Source organism: Amblyomma mixtum, chromosome 10 (assembly GCF_055824585.1).
Source record: "Amblyomma mixtum isolate Tamu chromosome 10, ASM5582458v1, whole genome shotgun sequence".
NCBI lineage: Eukaryota > Metazoa > Arthropoda > Arachnida > Ixodida > Ixodidae > Amblyomma > Amblyomma mixtum.
In genome coordinates, this window is record NC_143021.1 from 10,204,849 (window position 1) to 10,229,143 (window position 24,295).

Genomic DNA, 24,295 nt, shown 5'->3' on the forward strand with positions numbered 1-24,295 from the left:
TTAACTGCAGCCAGGCTGTGTATATACAGGCATATAGTCATGTACTGAAGTACAACGATAATACTAGTGCTTTAATGTAGAACATTCATCATTAAAGGTGCAGTGAAGAGGAATCTGAACTCTCCTTTTTGCTGCGGGAACTCGATCCACACGTTCCGAGCATTCTTAGAGACCTCGACTTATTGCCCTGTGTGGCCGATTTCCCTAACTAAATCGAATTAACGCACGGCTCCTGTTTTTTTTTTCATTTTCCCCGTACGGTGCGCGGAGTCGACCAACGCGTGGAGTGCCTTTCAGTCAGCTCCGTGGAGGCTTTGCTTTCGCTTTATTTTGTTTTTTTTTTAGGTTTCCGTGAATAAATAGTTTCATTTGCAGATAATATAGGCGCAAAATTAGCCCGCAGAAGTAAAAACACGCGCGGACTATTTGCTTCTATGGATTACTGCGTATTACTCCGCCGATGGCAGAGCGGCAAGCCTCCACGGAGCTGGCCGAAAGGCACACCACGCGTTGGCCGACTCTGCCCAACGTAAGGGGAGAATTAAAAAAAAAAATGGCGGGAGCCGGACGTTAATTCGATTTAATTAGGGAAATCGGCCACACAGTGCAATAAGTCGAAGTTTCTAAGAATGCTCAAGACGTGTAGATTGAGTTCCCGCAGCAAAAATACGAGTTCAGATTCCTCTTCACTGCACCTTTAAGTTTGATACAATTTTGTATGCAGAGCACAATTAGAATTCCTCATTTTAGCAGCAATATGCCCAGTTTTGTCAACACAAGGCTGGACCTTCACATTTTAAACCATTATCCTGTAACCTGCTGGCTGTCGCTGTCTTTTAAAAATTTAACGGTGCACTAAAGAGAAATCTGAACTCGTCTTTTTGCCGCGGGAACTCAATCTACCCTCCCAGAGCATTCTTAGAAACTGAATTATTGTCCTGTGCAGCCGATTTTCTTATTAAATCGAGTTAAATGCCAATCATACATGTTGACAACTAAGGGCTGTGTGATGATCCACACCAGAGAAAATGCCTCCACAGACAACCAAAGCCTCCTGCAGAAAGTCCTGAACTGCGTGTTAGGTGTCTGTTTATGTGAGCAGCGCACAGCTGAATGCCCCTGTGCAAACAGTCAGTACTGTAGCACGCAAAACCAAAGCAGCGGAAAAGGCACCACAGTTCCCAAATTCAAGCTGAAGCAAGGGACTGCATTGCATCAAGGTTCCTTGTTTGGGAAGTGTGTAGAACAGAAGCCTTTACTTGTATACAGTAAGCAAGAGGAATGCACTTAAAGGTTTGCACAAGCAACAGTTAAGGCAAAGCTGAGAGGCATTCATTTCAGGCAATTAAAGGTGCACTGAAGAGGAATCTGAACTCATCTTTTTGCCGAGGGAACTCAATCTACGCTCTCCGAGCATTCTTAGAAACTTCGATTTATTGCCGTGTGGCCGATTTCGCTAATTTAAATCGGATTAACGTCGAGCTCCCGCCTTTCTTTTTTGAATTCCCTGCATATGGTGGGAGGAGTCGACCAACGCGTGGAGAGCCTTTCAGGCAGTCACGTGGCGACTTGCCTTTCGCTCTTCTTTTGTTTCTTTTAGGTTTCCGTGAATAAATAGATCTAGTCAGAGACTATATATCTGCAGATTAGGCCCACGAAAATAAAAATATGCGTGGACTCTTTGCTTTCGCTGATCATTACGCCGATGGCAGAGTGGCAAGCCGCCACGGGATTGGGTGAAAGGTTGGTGCACTCCTCCTACCGTCTGCGGGGAATTAAAAAAAAAAAGGGGCGGGAGCTGGATGTTAATCCGATTTAAATTAGGGAAATCGGCCGCACAGGGCAATAAATCGAAGTTTCTAAGAATGCGGGGAACGTGTAGATCGAGTTCCAGAGGTAAAAATACGAGTTCAGACTCCTCTTCAGTGCACCTTTGATCTCGGCTTGCAGAGGAATAAGTAGGAGCACCAACTGTTTGTTTGCCATCGTGTGGCAGTGAGTCTCAACAGTCGCATTCAGACAACAGGACATGGGTGAACAGGAACGTTTACTGATTACTGCTCAGGCATTGTTCACACCTGAGTCGATGGGGTCACACTGATGAGGGCGCAGGAAAAAAACAAAAAAAGGTGGCAACGGAGGACAGAGAAGTTGTGGCACCACCAAGCTGGGAATGTGTTAACATGGCTTCGACCAGCCCATTTCCAAGGGTACAAAAATACACGCTCAACAACAACGGTACAAAAATATCTTTGAATCTGCTGTTCAGGAACACAGGTGGCATGGCGACATGCCTGCTGACTAGGCAGGGAGAGAAGCAGCGAATGTGACACGCATAACTGAAAAACTGATTGACACTGGACGAGAAAACAAGGAAGCACAGACCTACATGCACAGAGGTTCATGTATCCCAGCTTCGGGTGCAATAAACCAGCACATGTGAACACTGACCACTCAAAAATATTTGCGCACTGACCACTGTCCTTTTGTTGTGTGGAACACAAGTGTCAAGACTCGTTTGCAAAGTCTGCCGACAACACTGCTGCACAGTGGTGAGCACATTAATCGCAGCAGTGAAAGCATGCACACCTTGCCCTCTTGTGTTGTTTAAATTAGGGCTTTACCGCATGCATACAAAGAAGAAAGAACCAACGCACTGGCTAGGTCAACATGACACATTCTCAAGCGCAGCCAACTTGGGTGTTGAACAATGCCCATGGTGATAAAGAACAAGAATGATGCTTGACTAATACAAGTGATGTCTGCAGCGACTAACCATCAACCACCTGCATCCACCCTCTGACCTCATAACTGCATGTCAGTGCCCATGATCATCATCGTAACTGCTCCGACTTTTACGTGCGACCAATTTGAATCCTCAACTTGTATCCTAATCTCACTGCCTTGCTTTGGAGCCCCCAATCTTCTAATCGTTTTTTGCTAAAGTCTAACGCACATTCATTCACACAGCCTTTATTTTCTCTAAACCCTAGGGCTTCAGAGAGAGTGATGGCGCCTGCACAGACGTCTGGATGTTGGCATGTGTCAGCACCTTGGTTAAATTTCTTTTTGTAGCTGCATGTTCTATGACACCCTGATGTTGCTTCAAAGAGGGCGCTGCCTCTTGAGTTATCACAGGTTCATTCGTTCCTGATTTGCCTTTTCCATTTTCCATACAGGTCTAGAGTCTGCTCTGCTTTTTAAAGCTCTTTACTTCTCCGTCCTTGTGTCTTGCATACTTACTGGTTAGTTTCCTGCTTCTTTTCCAAGTCTGTAAGGCTATGCTCTTTCTGTCAAAGTATTTAAATATCTTTATATATATATATACCTATTATCATCCAATTTGCTCACGTGTTCGTCATATAATGCCTTACTCTGAGCTTCCCGTGCTTCAGCTGATGCCCAGCCCACGTCCCCCTGTACAGCCCCGTTTGTGGTTCTGCCGTGGGCACCTAGTGCTAATCCTCCAACAGCTCTCAGATTTATTTCCAGGCCTGACTGAACTTCTACTCTGAGGCACAAAACTGTGTTCCCAAAAGTAAACCCTGGCACCATTATTCTTTTCCAAATACCTCCAGATTTTCATCATCATCATCAGCCTCACTACGCCCACTGCAGGGCAAAGGCCTCTCCCATGTCTGTCCAACTAACCCTGTCCTTCGCCAGTTGCGGCCACCGTATCCCCGCAAACTTCTTAAACTCATCTGCCAGCCTAACTTTCTGCCGCCCCCTGCTACGCTTGCCTTCTCTTGGAATCCACTCCGTTACCCTTGAGGACCAGCGGTTATCTCAAACAGAACTCAAACCATTTGCTGCCTCCCCTGGGCATGTGTTAGCTTTTATGGCTGCGTTTCAAGATGCTTTTAAGCTAAAATTGCCATTAAAAAAAGCTGTCAGGCAAATCAGGGAAATAAAACCGGAAGTCGGGGCCCTGTACTTCTTGCGCAACTGCGGGGCAAAGGCCTCTCCCATATCCCTCCAATTAACCCTATCCTATGCCAGCTGCGGCCACCCTGTCCCCGCAAGCTTCCTAATCTCATCTGAACTGAGAGCTAAACAGTAGTCTTGAAAGCCAACCAACCTGTACATGCTGTGTGAAGCAACAATTTCGCAAGACCATGTGACCATCTTTTGTAGCTTTTTTACACAGTAGAACTTAACCCCTGCTACAATGACACACTTCCACTGGAAACAAGGCCGGGTGTTCTGTTCTGTTCAGTGTGTTATGGCCTCACGTGCGAACAGCACAACTCGGCTTCAACTACTGCTTCAGCTACTGCACATGAGGGCCAAGTACGTATGTAGTGTGATGACCAAACAGTGCCAGTCGCTCAATCCCGCAAGTTATTTTCTCCTGCACAGGGCTGCCGAGAGTAGCACGCACCACCACACCAGGCCTCAAGCAGGCTACAAGGGTGAACACTGCACACTGGGGCCTGGCACAAAGTGGGGCACATCCCAATGTTATCTCTGCTGCCGACTGCTTGTGTGACCTGAGAACAGCCAAGCGGAGTATGTGGTGTGCTGATTTTAGAAATGACCTGTCATCAAGTCTCTGAGGCAAGGACGGTGAGCACTAAGGATGGGAGAGGCACATGACAAATGTGTCTCTTTCAAAGCTGTCCCCAACTGATAATGGAACAATACAGGTGTGGCTTTAAATGCTTCTGCACACTCAGTATTCGTGAAATGATCAAAACAGTTGGCTGTTCCACAGCTGGCAGAGAGCACTGACTATACTCCATCTCACAAGCCATTTGCAGCACTGTGAAGGCCTAGCCAATTAGAACGGCGTGCGTTGCAAAATGTGTTCCTCCGTACCCCTCGACCTGTGACTGGTGGCTCCATCCCTAGGAAGGAAAGAGAACCATGTCCAGCGACTGCTCACAGGAGACTCGGCAGACTTGGCGGATGCCGTGTTTACGAATGGCGGCACACCACTGCACAGCAGACCTCTGCAGTGCTGGATTTGTACGGACTTTCTCTGCTAGATTAACCAGTGAATGAAATGCTCACTTTATATTAAAAACATGACTCTGAACTACCTTTTCTTTTACTGCAATAACTGTTTAAAAGATAGTCGCAACACTGCTCAAATATTTGAGGGACTAATTGTTGTCTTCCTTAGACCTGAACAGATGAAAAAGCTCTACTTTTCACACTGCTGCAAACGACTTGTGAGATGAAGTAAAGATGGCACACAACACGACACTAAGATCGAATCCAAGGAAAATAAAGCGTATATATGTTTTCACCTGCTTCATGTCTAGTCTGTTTGGTGTCTGGACATCCTGACATTTGTCATCTAGCCAGCACCTTTGCCATCCCTCTCTCAAGTCTAAAGTCCGATTTCATCAAAACAAGCACAAGCAAACTGTAGAAGATTGTTCCACCACCATTTTAGAACCAACAAAGAGACTGCAGAAATGTGCAGTGTACCACGTCTACAGTGGTAACCGGTGCGGTGAGCACTCAGCAGTTTTGCCAATCCCTGCCAAGCAAAGGTTTGTGCTTAGCAGACTCAAGGGTCCCATTGGGACTGTCTACTATGCAGGGCGGGGGTGCTCTGCTGACAACCGATTCAATTTGCTCAAAGAGACAATAGCATGTTTTTTACACTGCGAAACCTTATGACTTTGACAAGTAAAATTGCTACTCAACAAGGACAACTTGCGCAGCGGCAGCAGACAAAATTAACACTCCCTTGGCTTACACAGACCTTTTGCTTCAGATGGATCTCGCAACAATTCCGAAGTGAGGGACAAGCGTGTTTCAGCTCCTATTTTTTTTAGAACCTTAACGACATCATCACCATCACCCTGTCCTGTGCCAGCTGTGGCCAGCTTGCCTGTGCAAACTTCGTAGCCTCAGCTGACTCTCATTCACTGCACCTGCCTTCTCTTGGAGTCCACTCCATCACCATAATGGACCACCTGTTACCCTCCCTTCGCATAACAGTTCTTGTCCGAGCCCATTTCTTCTTCCTTACTAGGAGTTTGTTCCCCGACCAACTCTGCTCTCTTCCAAGTCTCTTAACCTAGCCAGAAGTGTGTCACGAGTTGTAGCCCTGAGCCATTGGTAAGACCGCCCTGGCTTTGGACCAGCCTGAAAAGGTCGTGCATATCAGAGCCCTGACTGCACCACAGCCTGTGCGACAGGTTCTTTCTCCGCACAACGCCAGACTGTGCTAGTCTTCTCAGCTATGTAGTCGCACACAGGCACTGACAGCAGTTAAGGCCTAAGGCATCCAAACATTCCCCACAGGCCAGAATTCAAACCTATGGCCACCGCTGTGCTGTCAGAAAACACTGCCTAGCAGTGGTTAAAAACTCGCATGCACATTCAGGGTAGTCTGTAAACCCCTCTCAAACTGTAGAGATTTCAACAGTAGCCTCCACTGTCACTGCTCCAAGAGGTCCGCTGCTTTGTGTGCTGAATGCAACATGTGAAGCAAGGAACTACTTGCCACTCTTGGTGCAGTCAGTGGCGACAAGCTCCGAGTGTGAGCAAACTTGGCTTACATGTCTGAAGCACACATCCAAGCCAGAAAAATTATCCGAATGGCTCAATAAAGCAGAGAACTTAACACATTCAGAGCAAGAACATCAAACGCGGAGCAAAGATATGGAAGCCAACATAAGAAAGAACCATGGCGAGAAATGATCAACAATCCTCCAAATCCGCACGACAAGAACTGATAACCTGCATCACTAGTGATGCGACAAACACACACTGATACGGCAGCAATGGTGCATAAAATATTAACAGGTGCATACGATCAGAACTCAGTGTGTTACAATAAGTTAGTGTAAATATTGCTGCTCTACAAAAAACGCAGTAAAGTCACTAATGCAGCAGATAACAAAACAAATCTGAGCACCAACGCTCGGCACTCCAACATAACTTGAGCAGTTAAAAGCACTCTTTCTGTTCATAAAACGAAGGTGAGAAGGGGGGGGAGTGCAAACAAATCACACTGAATAGAAATCAAGCGATGACCCCAGAGTCCAAAAGATAAAGCTCTTCCCAATCGCCAACTGCTCCCTTGCACCTGCAAGATAGGCTTAGTGTCAATGGCAGCAAAAAAAGGTTGGCCTTGAGGCCGGAGGCCGATTGCCTCTCGAAGGCTAATGATGCAAGTCTGCATGAACTAGCGTGTCAAGCTGTGTGTGTGCTCCCAGCCATGCAAAACCTCAAAGGAGGAGACCCAAGCCTACACTCCGTTTCACACATAGCAGGCAATGCTGCCAAAGCTAGCACGCCTGTTCGCGCAGGCTAAGTCCGCACGCAAAAAGTAGCTCGCCACACAACCAAAGCGAACACAAACCTATTTCGTAGCGGCAAATCTTAAGTGCCGTGACTGGCACCTCCCGGACTTCGTCTTACCTCTTGCCACATTTTTGTCCTGCGACTCGTCGAGATTTCGAGAAGCAAAAAGTACACGTTGCAGTATGATACGCGGTTGGTAGGGGGAATCGCTCCTACTAAATCCGCACCCAAAAAGTAGTTCACACTCCGTGAAAATTATGGCCAGGGAGCCCGAACACTGAGCACCTCACAGCTTCGACCATCATTTTCAATGCTACCACGTCGTTTTATACCGCTCTTTGTATTCGTCCAAACAATGACCAGAGTTTCGAGAAGAACGAATGATACGTGGCAGAGTAATATGGTTTCGCGGACGCACTACTTCAGCAACCTCCGCAGCGTTGCCTGCTATGTATGAAATGGAGTACAGCGCCCTTGGAAAGCACAAGTCAGCAGGAACAGCAGTATGCTGGACAGGTACAGCGTGATGTTGCACCACAAAGCTTACGAGGAGTCCCACAGGCAAGAGATCCGAGAAAGTGTACCTGACATGCACCACGAAAGGCAGCCTCCCTTCCACAGGGGCCCCACACACCCGGACTGGCCACAGTGCTCCACAAGACCACATAAGCATCCAGAAAAGCACTCGTACTCACAGCTTTGAGCACATCCTGTGAGGGAGCATCACATTAGTGACTGTGGTAACACTTTTATCACTAAAAAGAAAAGAAAAAAAAGAGGGAAGCAAGGCAGTGAGCAATGTGAGAGATGTTAAATAGCTTTGCACGCCATGGTGGTAAAAGCAGGAAGCAAGAAAGAAAGGAAAGGAGGAAGCAGCAGCACATGCGGTTAAAAACAAAATTAATGCAGACAGCGTGTGCCACTTTGAGACAGCTTTGGCTGTGAAAGAACAGCAAGGAAAACCACAACATGGGCGCATGTTGCGGCAGAAGCACAAAGTGGGAGCACCTTGCGCTTAGAAGTCAGTGACCACTTTCAAGCATTGCAATGGCTGCCCGGGCTACTTTCAAGAGTCGGAAGTAAAAGCAGATCGTCTAGAAATTCCTTGCACAACAGAAACCATAACTGGCACAACACCAAGCCCTTTTCACAGAGATTTCCTCCTTTTAAAAATGATTGACCAGCATGACAAAAAGAAGTAAAAAAAAAAATTGTAGGGCAGATCACACTCTCTCGTGTAAGATTGATGACACAGCAATGCTGTTTGAGCTTTGTTGAACTGCATTAACCGTGATTATACACATCATTTCTATCTGTTGTCATCTATAGTACCCCCCCCCTCCCCCAGATTAACAAACACTCAGTCATCAGTACATACAAGTGTTTACTTCAGTACCACCCACGGACGCCTGACACCCGCTATCGGAGCGGACAACTAATACAATAGTTGTCGTCCACTCCAACAGGGGGCGCCAGGCGTCTGTGGGCGACCTCATTACTGCGAACACAGTCACCGCTGCGCACGACTAATGGAACAGCCTCCTGCTTAAACAGCATTGCTGTTAAAACAAAAAAAAAAAGGTAGGGACGGCAGTAATCAAGCTCGGGGTTAAGAGCGCCACCATCCGCGCCATGCATGAGACAGCAGGAGCGAGTCCCATACTCTGCCACAGATGCAAAGTACAGAGTGCCATGGGAGAGAACAGCGTCCCCTGTGGGATTCAGGGTCGGGATTCAGATTCAGGAGAGCAGTTGCATCCTTCCGCACTGCCGGCACATAATGTGCCAGAAAACAAACTCAAACAAAAGGTGGGCCCTTGCAGAAGGCTCAATTGTAAACCCCCACAGCGTTAAGTACAGTGTGTTGACAGATCACAAATGGACCGTAGTGCACAGTACTAGCACCATTGGTTGCAAGAACTGGGGGGGCAAAAATGAATACACAGAATTGCCCAAGCAGCAGCAAGACAGCTGTAGGCAGAACTGGCTGTGCAAAGAAACACGGACCACTTGCATCACCAAGGGGCCACAATACCTCCACAACACAGGGTGCAACTACCAGAACTGCCCCAGCAAACCACAAACCTCTCAGAGACGTCCAGCTAGACGTCTCTGAGAGGTTTGTGGTTTGCTGGGGCAGTTCTGGTCACCACAGACAATAAGAATAATAATAATAACTTAAAAAATGGCTGGCGGTTTAGCATTGCAAAGCACGAAATATTGAAAAATCGGTTTTTGAGGAAAAGAAATGGGGCAGTAATTGTTTCCTGCAGTAAGGGAAGGGAGGAAGGTGGGTGAAAGAAGAGAGAAAAAGGTGCCCTAGAGGAGGGGGATCTTTAAGGTGCATTTACATCACAGCATTTTCTTTTTTCTTCTTTCACTCCCACCTCCCTCCCTTCCCTTTGGGTTCTGGTGTCCACTGAGATGTGAGACAATTACTGTGCCATTGCCATTCCTCAAAACCCAATTTTCACAGTTTTTTGCAGGTGGACACCACCCCCACATACCTCAAAACACAAAGGCGCATAACTGCCTCTACTTGTAGGTGGAGGCCACTCCCTCCTTCCAGCATGGTTGAGGTGTCTACTGAGCCATAGAGCCAGTTAACACTTGCTACTCAGAGACTTCACACGCACATACACAAACGCACACTGCTGAAACCCGAGGAGTGTTGCTATAAGTGCTACTGCACTAAAAACACACGCACAAGGAAAGCAGGCCAGAACACTGCCTTAGCATTTGCTGCAGTTTATGACAGTGACTCAGACGAGGACAGCCTGCTGTCTTGAAGAAGCCGAGTGACAGCTCCAGGTGCATGGAACTGCGGGTCTTTGTGTAGGCAGCCATGTGACGATGCAAAAAAGCAGAAGCGAGCAAAAACTGCAACAAGATGAAAGCGCGACAAGAAGCACACCCGGAGGCAGCACTCCCCGCACTGGCAGCTGCGACAGCACAGATCAATCCAGCGACGGCCACGAAGACAACAGGCTGCCTTGGAATTGGGGCCCTTCATTTGCCAGGAGGACTCTGATTATATCCAGGCTTGCGCACCCCGACAAATTCTTATGAAAATCAGCTAAGCCCAGCTTTTAGCCAAAACTCTTCCTGCTTGAAATGTACTTTTATACTGCAAACAGAGGCACCAAGTGGAATCCAAGAGCTGGAGTAGGCCTACATGAGAAAGGTCTCTGGAGTTGACCTCCGCTAAACTAAGTTTTGTCCATCCCATGTCAGCCAGTAACACCGAAAGGCCAGGCTTTACTTGCAGACCAGGTTTCAGTATGCCACTTGCAAGGCTGGCCCTCAGAACACACCTCCGCACCACCTAACAACGCATCCAACTACCAAAATCTACCTGTCCGCAGAGAATGCTGCTCTTCAGCTACTGCTATTCTGAATGGCAGCTGTGATACCAAAAGGATGTTCCCTGTGCCCGCAAGTCTGGAATAAACAAGGAAATACTAGGAATGCAGATAAAAATGAAAACACGGAAAAATAAAACCAGCGAAAAGAAAGGACAGCGGGGGAACATGTCCGGTGGTGAACACTTACTGTAGTATTTACTCGCGTAAGGGTCAACATGTTTTTTTTTCAAAATTGCGCTCTCCGAACTCGGGGGTCCACCAAAACACAAACTGCAGACACACCAAGGTGCAGATCTGGGCTCCAAACTTGCAAAAGGAATGAAGAATGGTGCTAGAGGAATAAAAAGACTCCTGCGTCCTAGCTGCCACCTAGCCTTCACACACCACAGCAGTTGTCGCGACCATTACTGTGCAAAGGTTTCACGTGCTCTTTCCTCTTCATGACAGCCATGCAAAAGATTCTCAGATAAGGCAGATATATAAAGCTAAGGAATGGAGTTTCACCCGGCCACCACCATGCCGGCAATGCAATTCAAAGGCCCCGTCGTAAAAACACAACTAGTCTCATTGTTGGCACCTTAATCAAGCTGGCGTCTGAAGCATGGAGGTATAAAAAAAAAAAGGAGGAAGCGCCAGGAGGTGGGTTTCAAAGTCATCAATAAGCTCCTCACATGCTGATGGAAAGCAGTTGCAGTGCCTCTCCAGTGACGAGTCTCTCACAGCGCTGCCACAGCTTCCGTTATGTGGTACGCTCATTGCCCTAATTGTACACAGGTGGCTTGGAACTTCCGCTGGTCGACCAATACGAGATTCAGACTTCTTTTCTATTCTTTGCTTGTTCCTTAAAGCTGGGAGTTAACCTATACGACGCACTGACCCATATGCGAGTAAACATGGCAGCCCTTGAGATGTCACTCCCATGGCTTCTTTGTGGCATTAAAGTATCCTGTGTCCTGCAACAGAACGAATGCCCCTAGTTACCTTCCTCCTTTGCCAGAAGAGAGGGAAGTCATGTGGAAAGGGGGAGGGGGTGGATTTCCCCCTCTCCCCAGAGCGGACATCTGTCGTGAGAGAAGTGGCACAGGTGGCGAAATACAAAACACACACGATCTAGGATGCACACATGGGTGCGATTAACCAACTTGAGTGTGTGGGTCCACTCTGTCACAACCTGCCTGCACACTTGCAGAAACAAAACAAGCCAATAGATGAAGAAATAGTGCCCTTTTTTGCAGAATGCTAACCACTCTGCTGAAGACCTGGGTGCATCAACTGGGCACAGCCTGGATGCTCCTCCACATGGAGGACAGCGATAGCGCGGCAGCAGACAACCAATTAAGAGGTGGATCTCAACAGGCACCAGCAGTGTGGGGCACAACCCACAACCAGAGGGGCTCAATCGCTGCCCCTGCAGTAGCAGTACAATGATGGGATGTGTCAAGGGACTGGTCTCCTGAGAGGTGGTACCAAGAACCGTGGGGAGGGGGCACCAGATGCCTCAATGCTATCGACCAATGCAAAGGAGGGCCCGAACTGCCAGTGCAACACAGACTTGACGCCACACAGGGCAGGGTACAGAGAAGGGGGTCAGTCACCCACGTCGGAGTCGCCGTCTCCGATGGCGTCCAGCAGCAGGAAGGAGAGGGCCAGCAGTGCGGTGCCGGCCAGGTCCCCCAGGGCGGTCAGGTAGGGGATGGCCGAGTTGTCCGGGTCCACGGCCCGGCTCCACATCCAGTGCACCATCACGTGCGCCACGTACAGCAGCAACAACACCTGCACACCATGGGCCTTTCCATTCAACTCCATACAGACAGCTCCAAAAGTTTACGGCAGCGAAAAAGAGGACGCTTCCTTTGTGGTCCCACCCTCTGCTGGTCCTGCTGTGCATCTCACGAATGTGGGGTATTTCCTGCACTTCACAAGCTTTTGCAGCTGGCTAGGCAGAAGAGGAGCAAGTGAGGATGCACCCCTCCACAGGGCACTCACCTGGAGCAGAGCAGCGGAGAGGTAGACCACAAGGAAGATGGGGGTGACTGACGTGTGGCCAGCCTTGAGCAGCCGGATGCCGTACGTGAACACCAGGTGTCCCGGCACTACCATCAGCAGCAGCACACGGGCTGTGCGCGCATGCACACCTGCACACACAGGGCAGCAGCTGTTTGTAATAACGACAGGACAACGGCCCGTGAAGAACACACAAACCCTTTATTACACACGTATATAGTAGCTTCTCCCCCCCCTCTCCCCCTATTAAACAACTTGCTTTCCAAACGTTCATGCGACCCACGGTGAAGTACACTAATGCTATTTTTGACCCATATCACGTTAACCTTACTAATGCCCTCATGTCAGGAGCAATTCGGTTCATTTTCTCCGATTATTCCTATGATTCCAGCATCTCAGCGCTAAACGCTCAAATAAACTTACCCTCTCTAGCCTCACGTAGTAGGATAGTGCACCTTAGCTTTTCATAAACTTTTGCATTCTTTGCCTTCCGATAACCAGTACCTAAATAGAGTACACAGCATCGCCCGCTCCAGCCATCCTAATGCAGTGTATTCCCAACAAGCCCACACTAGGACTTTTCGGCAGTCATTTTTTCCACACACAGCACAGGACTGGAATGGCCTGCCAGTCAAAATTGCCACTATCATTGACCACTATCATTCAAGCGCCTCATCAATAACAGTTCCATCATAATTTTTATTGTATTTGTTCGCCTTGTACTGCTCACTCTCTCATATAATGTCTCAACATGAGACCCTTGAAGAATCAAATAAACAATAAACAAGAGAACTGGACAATGGAGCAACTACGTTCAAGACGTCGTACTCTTATATACCAGTGTTTCGCTTGTTTCAGCACAGTGCACTGATGGCAGACATTTCCCAGGCAACACATCTGCTGCAAGTTCTTTGCCAAGAAAGTGTGATACTGTGAAGTCATAGTCGAAAACATGCATTCTCAACTCATCTCAACAAGTACTCTCATCCAAGACATTTAGTCGAGAAAAGCGGCACCAGTGGTTTGTGGTCTGTCTCGATGTGGAATAGTACTTGTCTCAGAATGTATGTGCAGAGATGTTCTCAAGCCCAAACATTTGTCAAAACCTCTCTCTCTACTTGAGCATATTTTTGCTCTGTAGGAGTTGTGGCTCGTGAAGCGTGTGCTACTAGATGGCTGCTTAAGTCGTCTTTCTTTTGCAGTAGAACCGCCTCAGTCCATAGGTTGATGTGTCTGCAGAGTCTCGCACAGGAGATCCTTGATCTGCTGGAATGCTTCCTCTTGAGGCTGGTCCCAAAGCCAGCTAGCATCTTCATGCAGTAGATGACAAATTGGTTTTGTTTTCTCTGCAATGTCAGCCAAGAACTACCCCAAGTTACTGGCCATTCCCAGGAAAGAGCGCAGCCCTGCCCTACTTCCTGGTGACATCTTGATGGTCACTTCTGCCTTTTTGGGGTGTGCTGTGATGCTTCTGTAGTCCATGATGTGGCCTACGAACGTGATGCCTCCCTTAGAAAATTCACATTTGCTAGGAGCTCAGTGTCACCCCTGCCTTCGCAAGTCGCTGCAGTGCCAGTTTGAGGTTTCGGTTGTACGCTTTGCTTCACCCGTGCCAAAATTGAGAATGTGGCATTCCTGACCTGGCACGTCTTCCAAGGTTCTTAGCATCTCTCGCTGGGAAAATTCAGGGGCTGAAGCAATGCTGAAAGGAAGTCCCTTAAACTGGAAGCACCCCAAAGGTAAGTGAATGTGGTTAGTTCTAGCCGCGACCACCGCAAGTAGTGAGCAGAAGCCGTGCAGCCGTAAAATAATCCCGTCATCTTAAACAGATCTGCGTGAATGCATTTCCCGTGCTTCAGCGTATGGATTTTGTTCGGTTCGGATTATATGTATTTCGAATGTGTGGGGACGTGCTTTACTCGTCCCCTGCGGTTCGCTTCCCCACAAAGCACCCTCCTTAGCCATGTTAGTTACTTTAACTAACAAAGGAGGGCACCGACATCGGAGCACCACGAGTGCCACCGATGGCGTGTTTGCTGCGCGTGCGCGGGGGAGACGGCCTTCTTCGGCTAGGGACTTGGGAAGCGCGCTTACATTCATGCGCAAGGCTCCGCTCTTCGCCAGCTGGCGCCTCGTGGTCGGAACATTGTTCCCTTCAGCTCGTCCCGTCCGGCCTCGGAGTTTCCCTCTAGCCCAGCCGTGGGCGAACGTTTGCTTGTAACCGTGCTGGTGAGTCGGACGTCCTCGATTCCTCAGCGTGTTTTGTTGCTAGGTGGCGTTATTGTTGTTGTAGCAACAAATGCCTTGTTCGTGTCAGCCAGTGTTGTTCCTTTGTTCCCTCAGAGCAAGGCCCGCCGTGGTTGGCTTGCGCTCGGTAGCGTACGTGACCATGGGGTGGGGTCTGGCGGTTTTGAACTGTGTCAGCCGCGATTAAACGGGGGCAAAGGTATTTATCCCTCCAATTAAAACCCCTACAAATGATACAAATATTTTTCGTGACCCCGTGAGACCTGTAACATCTAGGCTGCACTGTATTTAAGCTGTTTTCGGTTAGGGCGTACTGCTGTTTTGCATGTACTTTTTCTGCTGTCCCGCAAGGTACGCTTTAACGAGGCTTCACTGCATGTCTATGCCAGAGAGGTGCAGCAGGCTACCAGCTGAGCTTATTCTGGGCCAAGCCCCCAGCACAGGCCCTGCGCTTGCACAGAGAGAACCAGAAAACAGTGCTGCACCCCAGGAAAACAGTACCGCACCTTATGAAAACCTCTCAGTGAGGCATACAGCCACCTTAGGGCTGTTACCGTACCCCCATCAATTTGTTGCTACAGCAAACAGCAGCCCCACCCAACTAGGCACAGGTAATGACCACAAATAAGGTATAATTCATCATGTTAGTACTAGTAACAGCTCATTAAAGGTGCACTAAAGAGGAATCTGAACTCGTCTTTTTATCGTGGGAACTCGATCTACACGTTCTCAGCATTCTTAGAAACTTCGAATTATTGTCCTGTTTAGCCGATTTTCATAATCTGAATCGGACTGAACATCCCGGCTCGCGCCCCTGTTTTTGAACTTGCCGAGGAAGGTAGGAGGAGTCAGCCAACGTGTGGAGTGCCTTTCAGGCAGTCGCGTGGCGGCTTTGCTTTTGGTCTTATTTTGTTATTTAGATTTCCATGAATAAATAGATTCAGTCAGAGGCTACATAGCTGCAAACTAGGCCCACAGAAATAAAAATACGCGTGGACTCTTTGCTTTCCCCGTTCACTATGTATCACTCCGCCAATGGCAGAGCCGCAAGCCACCACGGGACTGGTTGAAAGGTTGGTTGACTCCTACCACCGTCTGCAGGGAATTAAAAAAAGGTAAACACGGGAGCTGGGACATTTAACCCGATTTAAATTATGGAAATCGGCCGCACAGGACAATAACTCGAAGTTTCTAAGAATGCTCGGAATGTGAAGATCGAGTTCCCGTGGTAAAAAGACGAGTTCAGGTTCCTCTTTAGTGCACCTTTAAGACGGGATGAAGGTTTTTAGGTGAAATTTTTTACTTTTTGGCATAGAGCGATGAAGTTCAGCACCCTTACTGGGAAGTGCACTAAACGAGTAAATATGGAGAATATAGAAAATATGGAGAATGTCACCGCATGAACCAGTGACATTCTCCATATTTTTATCATGCTGAGGTTTTTCCACACAGAACATTATGTAACAGTTAATGACCATGATTCTAATCTTTCTTCAGTAACATCGGGCGTTCCTCAAGGATCTGTTCTAGGACCTCTCCTTTTCCTAATCTACATTAATGATCTTCCAGATCTCATAACATCATCTATCAGGCTGTTCGCTGACGACTGTGTAATATACAGAGAAATTTCTAACCCATCTTATACCTTGGTTCTTCAATCTGACATTAATAATATTTCTGCTTGGTGCGACACTTGGCTAATGAAGCTTAATGTATCTAAATGTAAAGCAATGAAAGTAACACGAATACCTTACAAAGCTAACCCGCATCCATATATTCTAAATGGCTCCCCTTTAGCTTTTGTTTCTGCATATAAGTATCTTGGTGTATACATTACCAATGACCTCTCATGAAAAATGCATATCGAACACATAACTAACAATGCTAATCGAATGCTTGGTTTCCTTCGCCATAACTTTTCACTTGCTCCAGTTAGTTTAAAACTACTTCCGTACAAAACTGTAGTCCGATCTAAAATAGAATATGCGTCTTCCGTGTGGGACCCTAACATCAAGTCACTGATTAATGCTTTAGAATCAGTTCAGAATCGTTCGGCCCATTTTATCTTGACTAACTACTCGCGTTCATGTAGCATCACACTCATGAAGAGAACTCTAGACCTTCCAGATCTTTCACTGCGGTGTCATCTTTCTAGGCTTTTCACTTTCCACAAAATATATTACACAAATCAATCGCTAAAACACAGTATTTTCAATGCTCCAAGTTATGTATCATCTCATATTGATCACCGACTCGAAGTGAGTGCTCCAAGTTGCAGAACTAACCAGTACTTTTGTTCTTTCCTGCCCAAGACCAGCTCAGACTAGAACCACCTGCCCGCCAGCATCGTCTCCATTTCAGATTTCAGAACCAGAAGCTTTCAAATCTGCACTTCTTCATCACTTGTGTTAATTAAGTCTCCTTATTGTATTTGTTTTTGTATAAATATACTTACCTCTCCTATCTGTAACGCCTCAATGGCCCTGATAGTAATGAAATAAATAAATAATTAAATAAATACATGCTTACATAATACACTCATTACCGTCATTTCAAATTTGCCACAGAGTGAAAAAATGAGAAAGTAGGGAATTCAGAAATATAGGAACATCACTGCATGAAAAGATTTGCCAAGGAACACAATGCATCAGACCGCATGAAAATCCGTGAAGCCATTTGTCATGCTATACTTTCTGCAAGCAGGGCAGTCTGGTGAAAAAACGCTTTTTAGAAACCTGGCATTTGCATGGAGATCTCAGCCAGTTTTTTGCCACGTATGGTCACAAAAAATGTTTTTTAAAGTCACTTCAGGGCTGTTTTCAGGGAAAATCTTTCGGGATAAATTTAGAAAAAGACTTACTAAATTAGAAATCAGGTGTTTCCTAAAATTTTTTTTTTTTTCATAACTTTCGTGATTTGAAAGCCACGTCTCTCCTTAATTTGAATTTCAAGGGTCCAGAAAATATCTATGATTTATCCGAAGTTCCAAATCTCGATAGAAGTAAAAAGAACTGACAACAACTGCTTGCATCGTGGCAAATTTATGTGGTGAAAGATTGGGCAACTGTCGCGTGCTACTGAGGTGGGAACGGCACGGCAATAACTATTTTTCACATTTCGATCAATAACTTATTGCATGCGCAGTGCCGGGAGCGTCGGAGCAGAACTGCATGTAATACAAACAGAGAACAGCACATGACGAACGCACAGTTTTGTCGCAATGGCAGGAGGACGAACCACGCAGATGGAAGTGAGAGAGATGTGCAGCTGGGCTCGGTTGGTTTTCAGACAGATGAGCAGCCGATAGCTGCTGTCGCCGCGAAGTGACACGAAGCTCAGAAAAGCGAAACCGAAACTGCACGGTCGGACAACTCTCAGAGACGGGGCTGTTTGTTTATCGTCACGCCTGCCATTGCGGACGCATAAAAAGTACACGGGCGACTCTGCAGAATGCAAATAAGGCTTGAACGGGTACGTACTTGTGCGAAGAAGACGGGACACAACAAAGGAACACACACGACATGTACAGATCGCTCCATACAAGCGCTCCGTACAAGCGCTCCGTACATGTCGAGTGTGTTCCTTTGTTGCGTACCGTCTTCTTCGCACAAGTACGTGTACCTGTTCAAAGATGAACCAACTCGCCCAAACAAGAGTTTTACTTAAGTTAGGTTTCAGTAGTGAAATCTTGACAATCGCATCATTCCTAGTCGCGGCCTCCTTTCTGGAGCCGTTCGAATTATCTGGTGAAAACCCATAGCATCCGAATGAACAAGCGTCCAACGCCACAGACTTACGTGGGCGCTGGCTGGCCGTGAAGACTGTTCGAATTATCCGAATTTCCAAATTAACGGGGGTCGCATTAAAAAGCATTTACTGCAGTTTCAGAATGACCCCGCGGTAAATAAACGGCTAACAAAGCTTAAGTTAAGGACAACGCAGCGAGCTATGGAAAGAAAAATGATCGGTGTGACGTTAAGAGATCGGAAGCAGGCGGAGTGGGTGAGGGAACAAACGCGGGTTAACGACATCCTAGTCGAAATCAAGAGGAAGAAGTGGGCTTGGGCAGGGCATGTAATGCGAAGGCAAGATAACCGCTGGTCCTTAAGGGTAACGGAGTGGATTCCAAGAGAAGGCAAGCGTAGCGGGGGGCGGCAGAAAGTTAGGTGGGCGGATGAGATTAAGAAGTTTGCGGTGGCTGCCACTGGCAAAGGACAAGGTTACCGTATATACTCGTGTAAGGGCCACCCCCGTGTAAAAGCCGCACCCCCAACTTGGCCGTCGGCAATTCGAAAAAAAAAAAGTGAGCGAAAAACTGTTTCATGCGCGCATAATTCTGGCCGCGTAAAAATCGCTACGACCACGAACGCGTCGTCCCGCGCGGCGTGCTCGGCCTGGAACGCCGCACACGCGGTCTGTCATCGACGCTAGCTCGCTCGGCGTTCGCACCAGGAAGGATTGACAAAACGTTATGCTGTGCAAAAGCCAGGATGGGGTGCAGGTGTGTTGGGTGTGCCTCACCGTGCAAGAAAACGCGAGTGACGCGTTTTTGGGCGGTGACGCGCCGCTCAAAGCCGTCACAAGCGCCGCACCTTAGGATCACGTGAAATTTGCCAGTAAAGTAATACAGAGATCAAGCAACCGCTAGCAACCTGTCTTACTGCAGGTGGTAATCGCGCAGATCGCGCGGGCCCAATGCGCACTTTTAATGCATTGTGTATTCGAAAGATTCGTCGCGCCTGGGCTAATTCGTCATAAAAATGGGTATCGCCGCGTAAAAAACGGACGCGTAATCGGGGCTGTGCTGTAGCAGAAATTTTTACCAGAAAAACGCCGTTTCCATGTAAGGGCCGCATCCCGTGAGAACCGCGGAAAAAAAGTGCGGCCCTTGCACAAGTATATACGGTAATTGTAGAGACATGGGAGAGGCCTTTGCCCTGCAGTGGGCGTAGTCAGGCTGATGATGATGATGATGAAATAAATCGCAGCCCCAGTCCGCACGAGAAGTCTTTGACTGTACTAGCGGGCGATTGCACAACGAACACCTTCCCCTGTTCTGCCAGTGGGGGGGAAGAAGACTCACTCTTGCCAAAGAAGGCGGTGCACGGGTTGAGGCAGACGTCCGGGTCCGAGGCAGGCAGGAACCCCAGCGTTGCCCTCTGGTGCAGGAAGGTGGAGATGCGGCTCGCCTGCACTGCCACAAGGTTGCCGCCCACGCCTGCACACGCACAGGCTGGACTATCAGCCCAAGGCCCACCAACTAGCCCAGGCAAGGTTCACAGAGGGAGAACTCCCATGTAACACAACTACTGTCTGACAGCACTCAGTCGATTTTCACTGAGCTGCACACCCACATTTGTCCCAGCTAAGATTGTAACACACAACCTAAGCTGTCACAGCAACAGCAGCATGCCAGTAATGGTCTATGTGGTGGATTACGGTAAAGAGTGGCCAAGCTGCACCACAATATAGAATCTGTTCAAAATCGGTCAGCTTGCTTCATCCTTTCCAATTATTCTCGCACGGCTAGTGTTTCTTTAACGGAAACTAAACTTGGTCTGACTAATCTCACAGTTCGCAGAAATATTCACGCCTCAGTCTTTTCACAGCATTTTCTTTCATAACGACACACTAAAACAAATTTTTCTTCTATACCATTATACGTGTCATCACGTGTTGACCATCCGCATAAAGTTTCCATCCCAACTTGTAACACAAATGTGCTTTTTAATTCTTTCATACCGAAGACTAGCACTGAGTGGAACCACCTTCCACCCCATATCGCCTGCATTGAAGACACGTCATCTTTCAAGCCGCTTATCACCAAGCATATCATCGAACAAGCGTCTGCATCATGATTTTTTTTGCCTTTTGCCTGTACTTTTTACTATGTGAACTTCTTGCTGGGCTAGTTGGTAATTCATTGTAAAAGTAAAGGTGCCAAAAACCACTATGTATTTTTTTTTTTCCTTTTTTCACCCACCCCCTCTATAATGCCCTGCGGGCCCTGAGGGTAATGTAATAAATAAATAAATAAATAAATGCAAGAAGGCAAGCCAAAAGCACTTTCGAAGAGACACTCGGCGTACCACGCCACTGCAACCCCTGTTTGGAGACGGGGTGCACAGCATACGCACCGTTTATGACGGGCTGGAAGACAGCGATGCCATGGAAGCGTGTCACTGCAAAGTCAAGGATGCAGCCTCCCACACTGCACGCAAGAGAACACGAGAGGGGGCAAATGCAACTTCTGTCACCAACAGCTAAAGGCTTTCAACATGCTCTGGAACACACACATGTACCACATCACCCTTCGACTGACAGCTTCTTCAGCTCCTCTGATTGGTTCACTTGTTTCAACGTCCTCTCATGAGAGCACGGGTAGTGTAGCTGATGACCGGCACTACCTGACAAAGCAAGAGGGAATAAAGTGCCCACAATGTCTCATAGATGGCTCATCTGTTTTCTGCTATTTGCCAACTCCATTACTCTACTCGGCCCATGTTTCCAATGTAACAAAGCTGAAACATGTTGGCTCTCTATGCAGCTGAGTATGATCCGCAGTTGTAAACGTTTTCTCTTAATACAAATTACAACCACAACACTTCTTATAGCAGGCAGATTATCCTAAGAGAGCCGGAAATTTTTTAGCGCTCAAACAGTGGCTAAAATAGTTTTCTGCATACACACACTTGGCCTTCTTAAGCTCACATCTGTTACAGTAAAAGCTCGTTAATTCGACACTGACGGGACCACAAAAAATTGTCGAATTATCCGAATGTCGAATTATCGAATGAACACCAAAAAACAATGTTTGCCGCAACAGGATGTAACCTTTATTTGGCAAAGAAATCTGTTATCGTCGTCTGCTTTTTCGAGCGAATTTGAGCGACTACGATAGCTCTAACAGCTGCCAGGTGCTCCGCGGCACACGCACCATCAGGGATTTGTTCACAGAAGTCCTCCCGCACGGACAAGGCTTCTGCGGCTTCTTTAACCGTGCACTTCAGCATTTGGGACAACTGCTCACAATCGTCACCTTCCGACGAATCCGTCGTCAGCGCCTGTCACTTCAATTATTTCATCCTCGGTCCGCTGACAGGACACAAAGGCGAGGCGCGCAGGAACTGCGCGCTACCCATTCGAAAGCAGCGCGGGGAGGAGGGGAAGCCAGCGCGGCGTCGGCCGCTGATCTCTTTTTTCAGCCAGCGTCCGCCGAAGCGGACGCGGTTGTTGCTGCGACGCGCGTCTTATCTTTTCTCTTTATCTTTCCTCTGATCTTTTAACTCTCCTCTATCTGCACGCGGCAGCGGTGGTGGCTCGGCTGAGCCAGTAGGCAGGCCCGTGAAATTTCTTTTCCTCCTTCTCTCAGTCGCAACAAAACAGCAACAACAAGCAGCGCAGTAAACACGCTGACAAAGCGCGCAATTACCAAAAAAGGCGCCGCCTTATGGTTAAATAACTGCGATCGTAGCAGCAAGAACATGTGGAAACGACGACACACGCCAAAACGAAGGCCGCTTCGGCTGCCGCTAACCTCGCTTCCCTCGCTCTCTCTCACGCTGCTGACGATGATGACCGTACAGATGGCCTATCAGCGTACAGTAGCGCCGCTCGTGGCAGTGTTTTTTTCTTTTTGCTCTCGGCGCACCGGTTTGGCGGCGGCGGAGTGGAGTCGAATTAACAGACGCACGGCAAAATTTGTTCGAATTAACGAGAGTTTCGCCCCATAGACTCCTATGTATAATTGTAGGGACCTCGCGTGCGCGTCGAATTATCGGATTTTCCGAATTAACGGGGGTCGAATTAACGAGCTTTCACTGAACATCTGTCACAAGCTTTAAAGACTCCCGGCCCTTGCATGCAATATGCTGTTTGCTCTCTGCTTTGCGATGTGAAGTAAAAAGAAATGTTTTCACAAAATGACAATTACAAGACAGGTAATGCAACAGCAGTGCATAGTGTCAGCACAAACATGTGCATAAATCCCTCGAAATATGCACATAACGATGCAATGTAATCAGGCCATGCACTGCGCACCTTACTGCATTGACTTCATGCTGCTGCGGGCTCTTGGTGTACAGGCAAGCAATCTCTTATATTGTTGTACTCTTACTTCCCAAGATGTCCACTGCTACTAGTACAACCAAAGATGGCTGGAGCCCACATTCAGCACCAAGGCTCTGTTTCAAGTAGCAACAGAGCGACTTGAGCCAGTTCAGGACTCTTTGTGACATTAACGTATGTACAAATGTGGGTTTGGGTTTTAGGGGTTTAACGTCCCAAAGCAACCCAGGCTATGAGGGACGCCGTAGTGAAGGGCTCCGGAAATTTCCACCACCTGGGGTTCTTTAACCTGCACTGACATTGCACGGCACATGGGCCTCTAGAATTTCGCCTCCATTGAAATTCGACCGCCGCAGCCATGATCGAACCAGCAGCCGAGTCAGCTTTAGGGTCAGCAGCTGAGTGCCATAACCACTGTGCCACCACAATGGCTCTGTACACATGTGCATTATCAGCACATGTGTAATGTGTGCTACTCTGTGTTCACTTCAGTGACACAGCGATTGTGAATCCAAACTTTTGCCAGTAAGTTTTGGCTTTGTATTCAATGATTGGGAGCCAACTGTGCCGTGAGAGTTAGACTGGCAGCATCTCACCCTGAAGCAAAACACTAAGAGGTGGAAGTGGGACTGCGGTAGTCAAGCTCCATGTATAAGTGTGATGCAGAGGAGATGAAGTGCCTTGCATTACGGTCACTTTCATTGCACGGTGGCAATGCCACCCTGACCAATGGTGGCTCTCAATGGCCATCAGCTCACTGCTTTCATGCAAGGCAAAATGTTACCATGCATGCACTTTTCTATGTGCCAGCTGGTGCTTCTATAAAGGAAGAACAAATTCACCAATGTGATCAGTGAAAAATTCAGTCACTACTACTAGCACCCATTGGTTAGAAACACTGTGGTGTTTCCAAGTCTAGATGAACAGGAATTTTTCTGAATGTTTAGAACGTTCGAATACTTCAAACAGCAAAATGTACCAATCAAATCGAACAAACACCAAGTACTAAACAACCTAAGTAAAATATGGACCCACATATGATAAGTAGTAATTTAAAGAATTTAAAGTAATTTAAAGAAAGAATAATGAAGAACAAAAAAAAAAAACAGTTCTTATCCGCGTAAGATTTGAGTAAGGATTCAAAGCACACTGAAAGCATTTATCTGCCCTGCATTTCATGCTTCAAGCAGCAACTCCACGGAGACCTGCTAGGCATTCGCACCAGGTGCCTGCACGCCATGCGGAGGCCTGTGCCAGGCACCCTGTACTTGATTGGGGAATTGCACGCCATCAAAAAAAGAGCAGGAAGTAAGCTCGAAGACCTGTTCCAGATGTCATGAAAG

General features: G+C 47.6%; 1 protein-coding gene across 7 annotated transcripts in view; it reads right to left on the minus strand.

Annotated features, from left to right (window-relative positions):
* Positions 1–2,028: 2,028 nt before the first annotated feature.
* LOC149325116 (solute carrier family 41 member 1-like) overlaps positions 2,029–24,295 on the minus strand; it is a 54,218-nt gene continuing 31,951 nt past the window's right edge. For 3 of the 7 annotated variants that reach the window (XM_089563448.1, XM_089563453.1, XM_089563447.1), the window contains 5 exons: positions 21,023–21,096; positions 19,969–20,103; positions 12,621–12,769; positions 12,230–12,407; positions 2,029–7,051 (listed from right to left, as the gene is read on the minus strand). In XM_089563448.1, coding sequence (XP_089419574.1) covers positions 6,972–7,051; positions 12,230–12,407; positions 12,621–12,769; positions 19,969–20,103; positions 21,023–21,096 — 616 coding nt within the window. In that variant the 3' untranslated portion in view covers positions 2,029–6,971. Of the gene's footprint in view, positions 8,025–12,229; positions 12,408–12,620; positions 12,770–19,968; positions 20,104–21,022; positions 21,097–24,295 lie in introns of all 7 variants that reach the window. The other 4 variants (XM_089563450.1, XR_016286279.1, XM_089563451.1 and 1 more) reach the window with 4 other exon arrangements.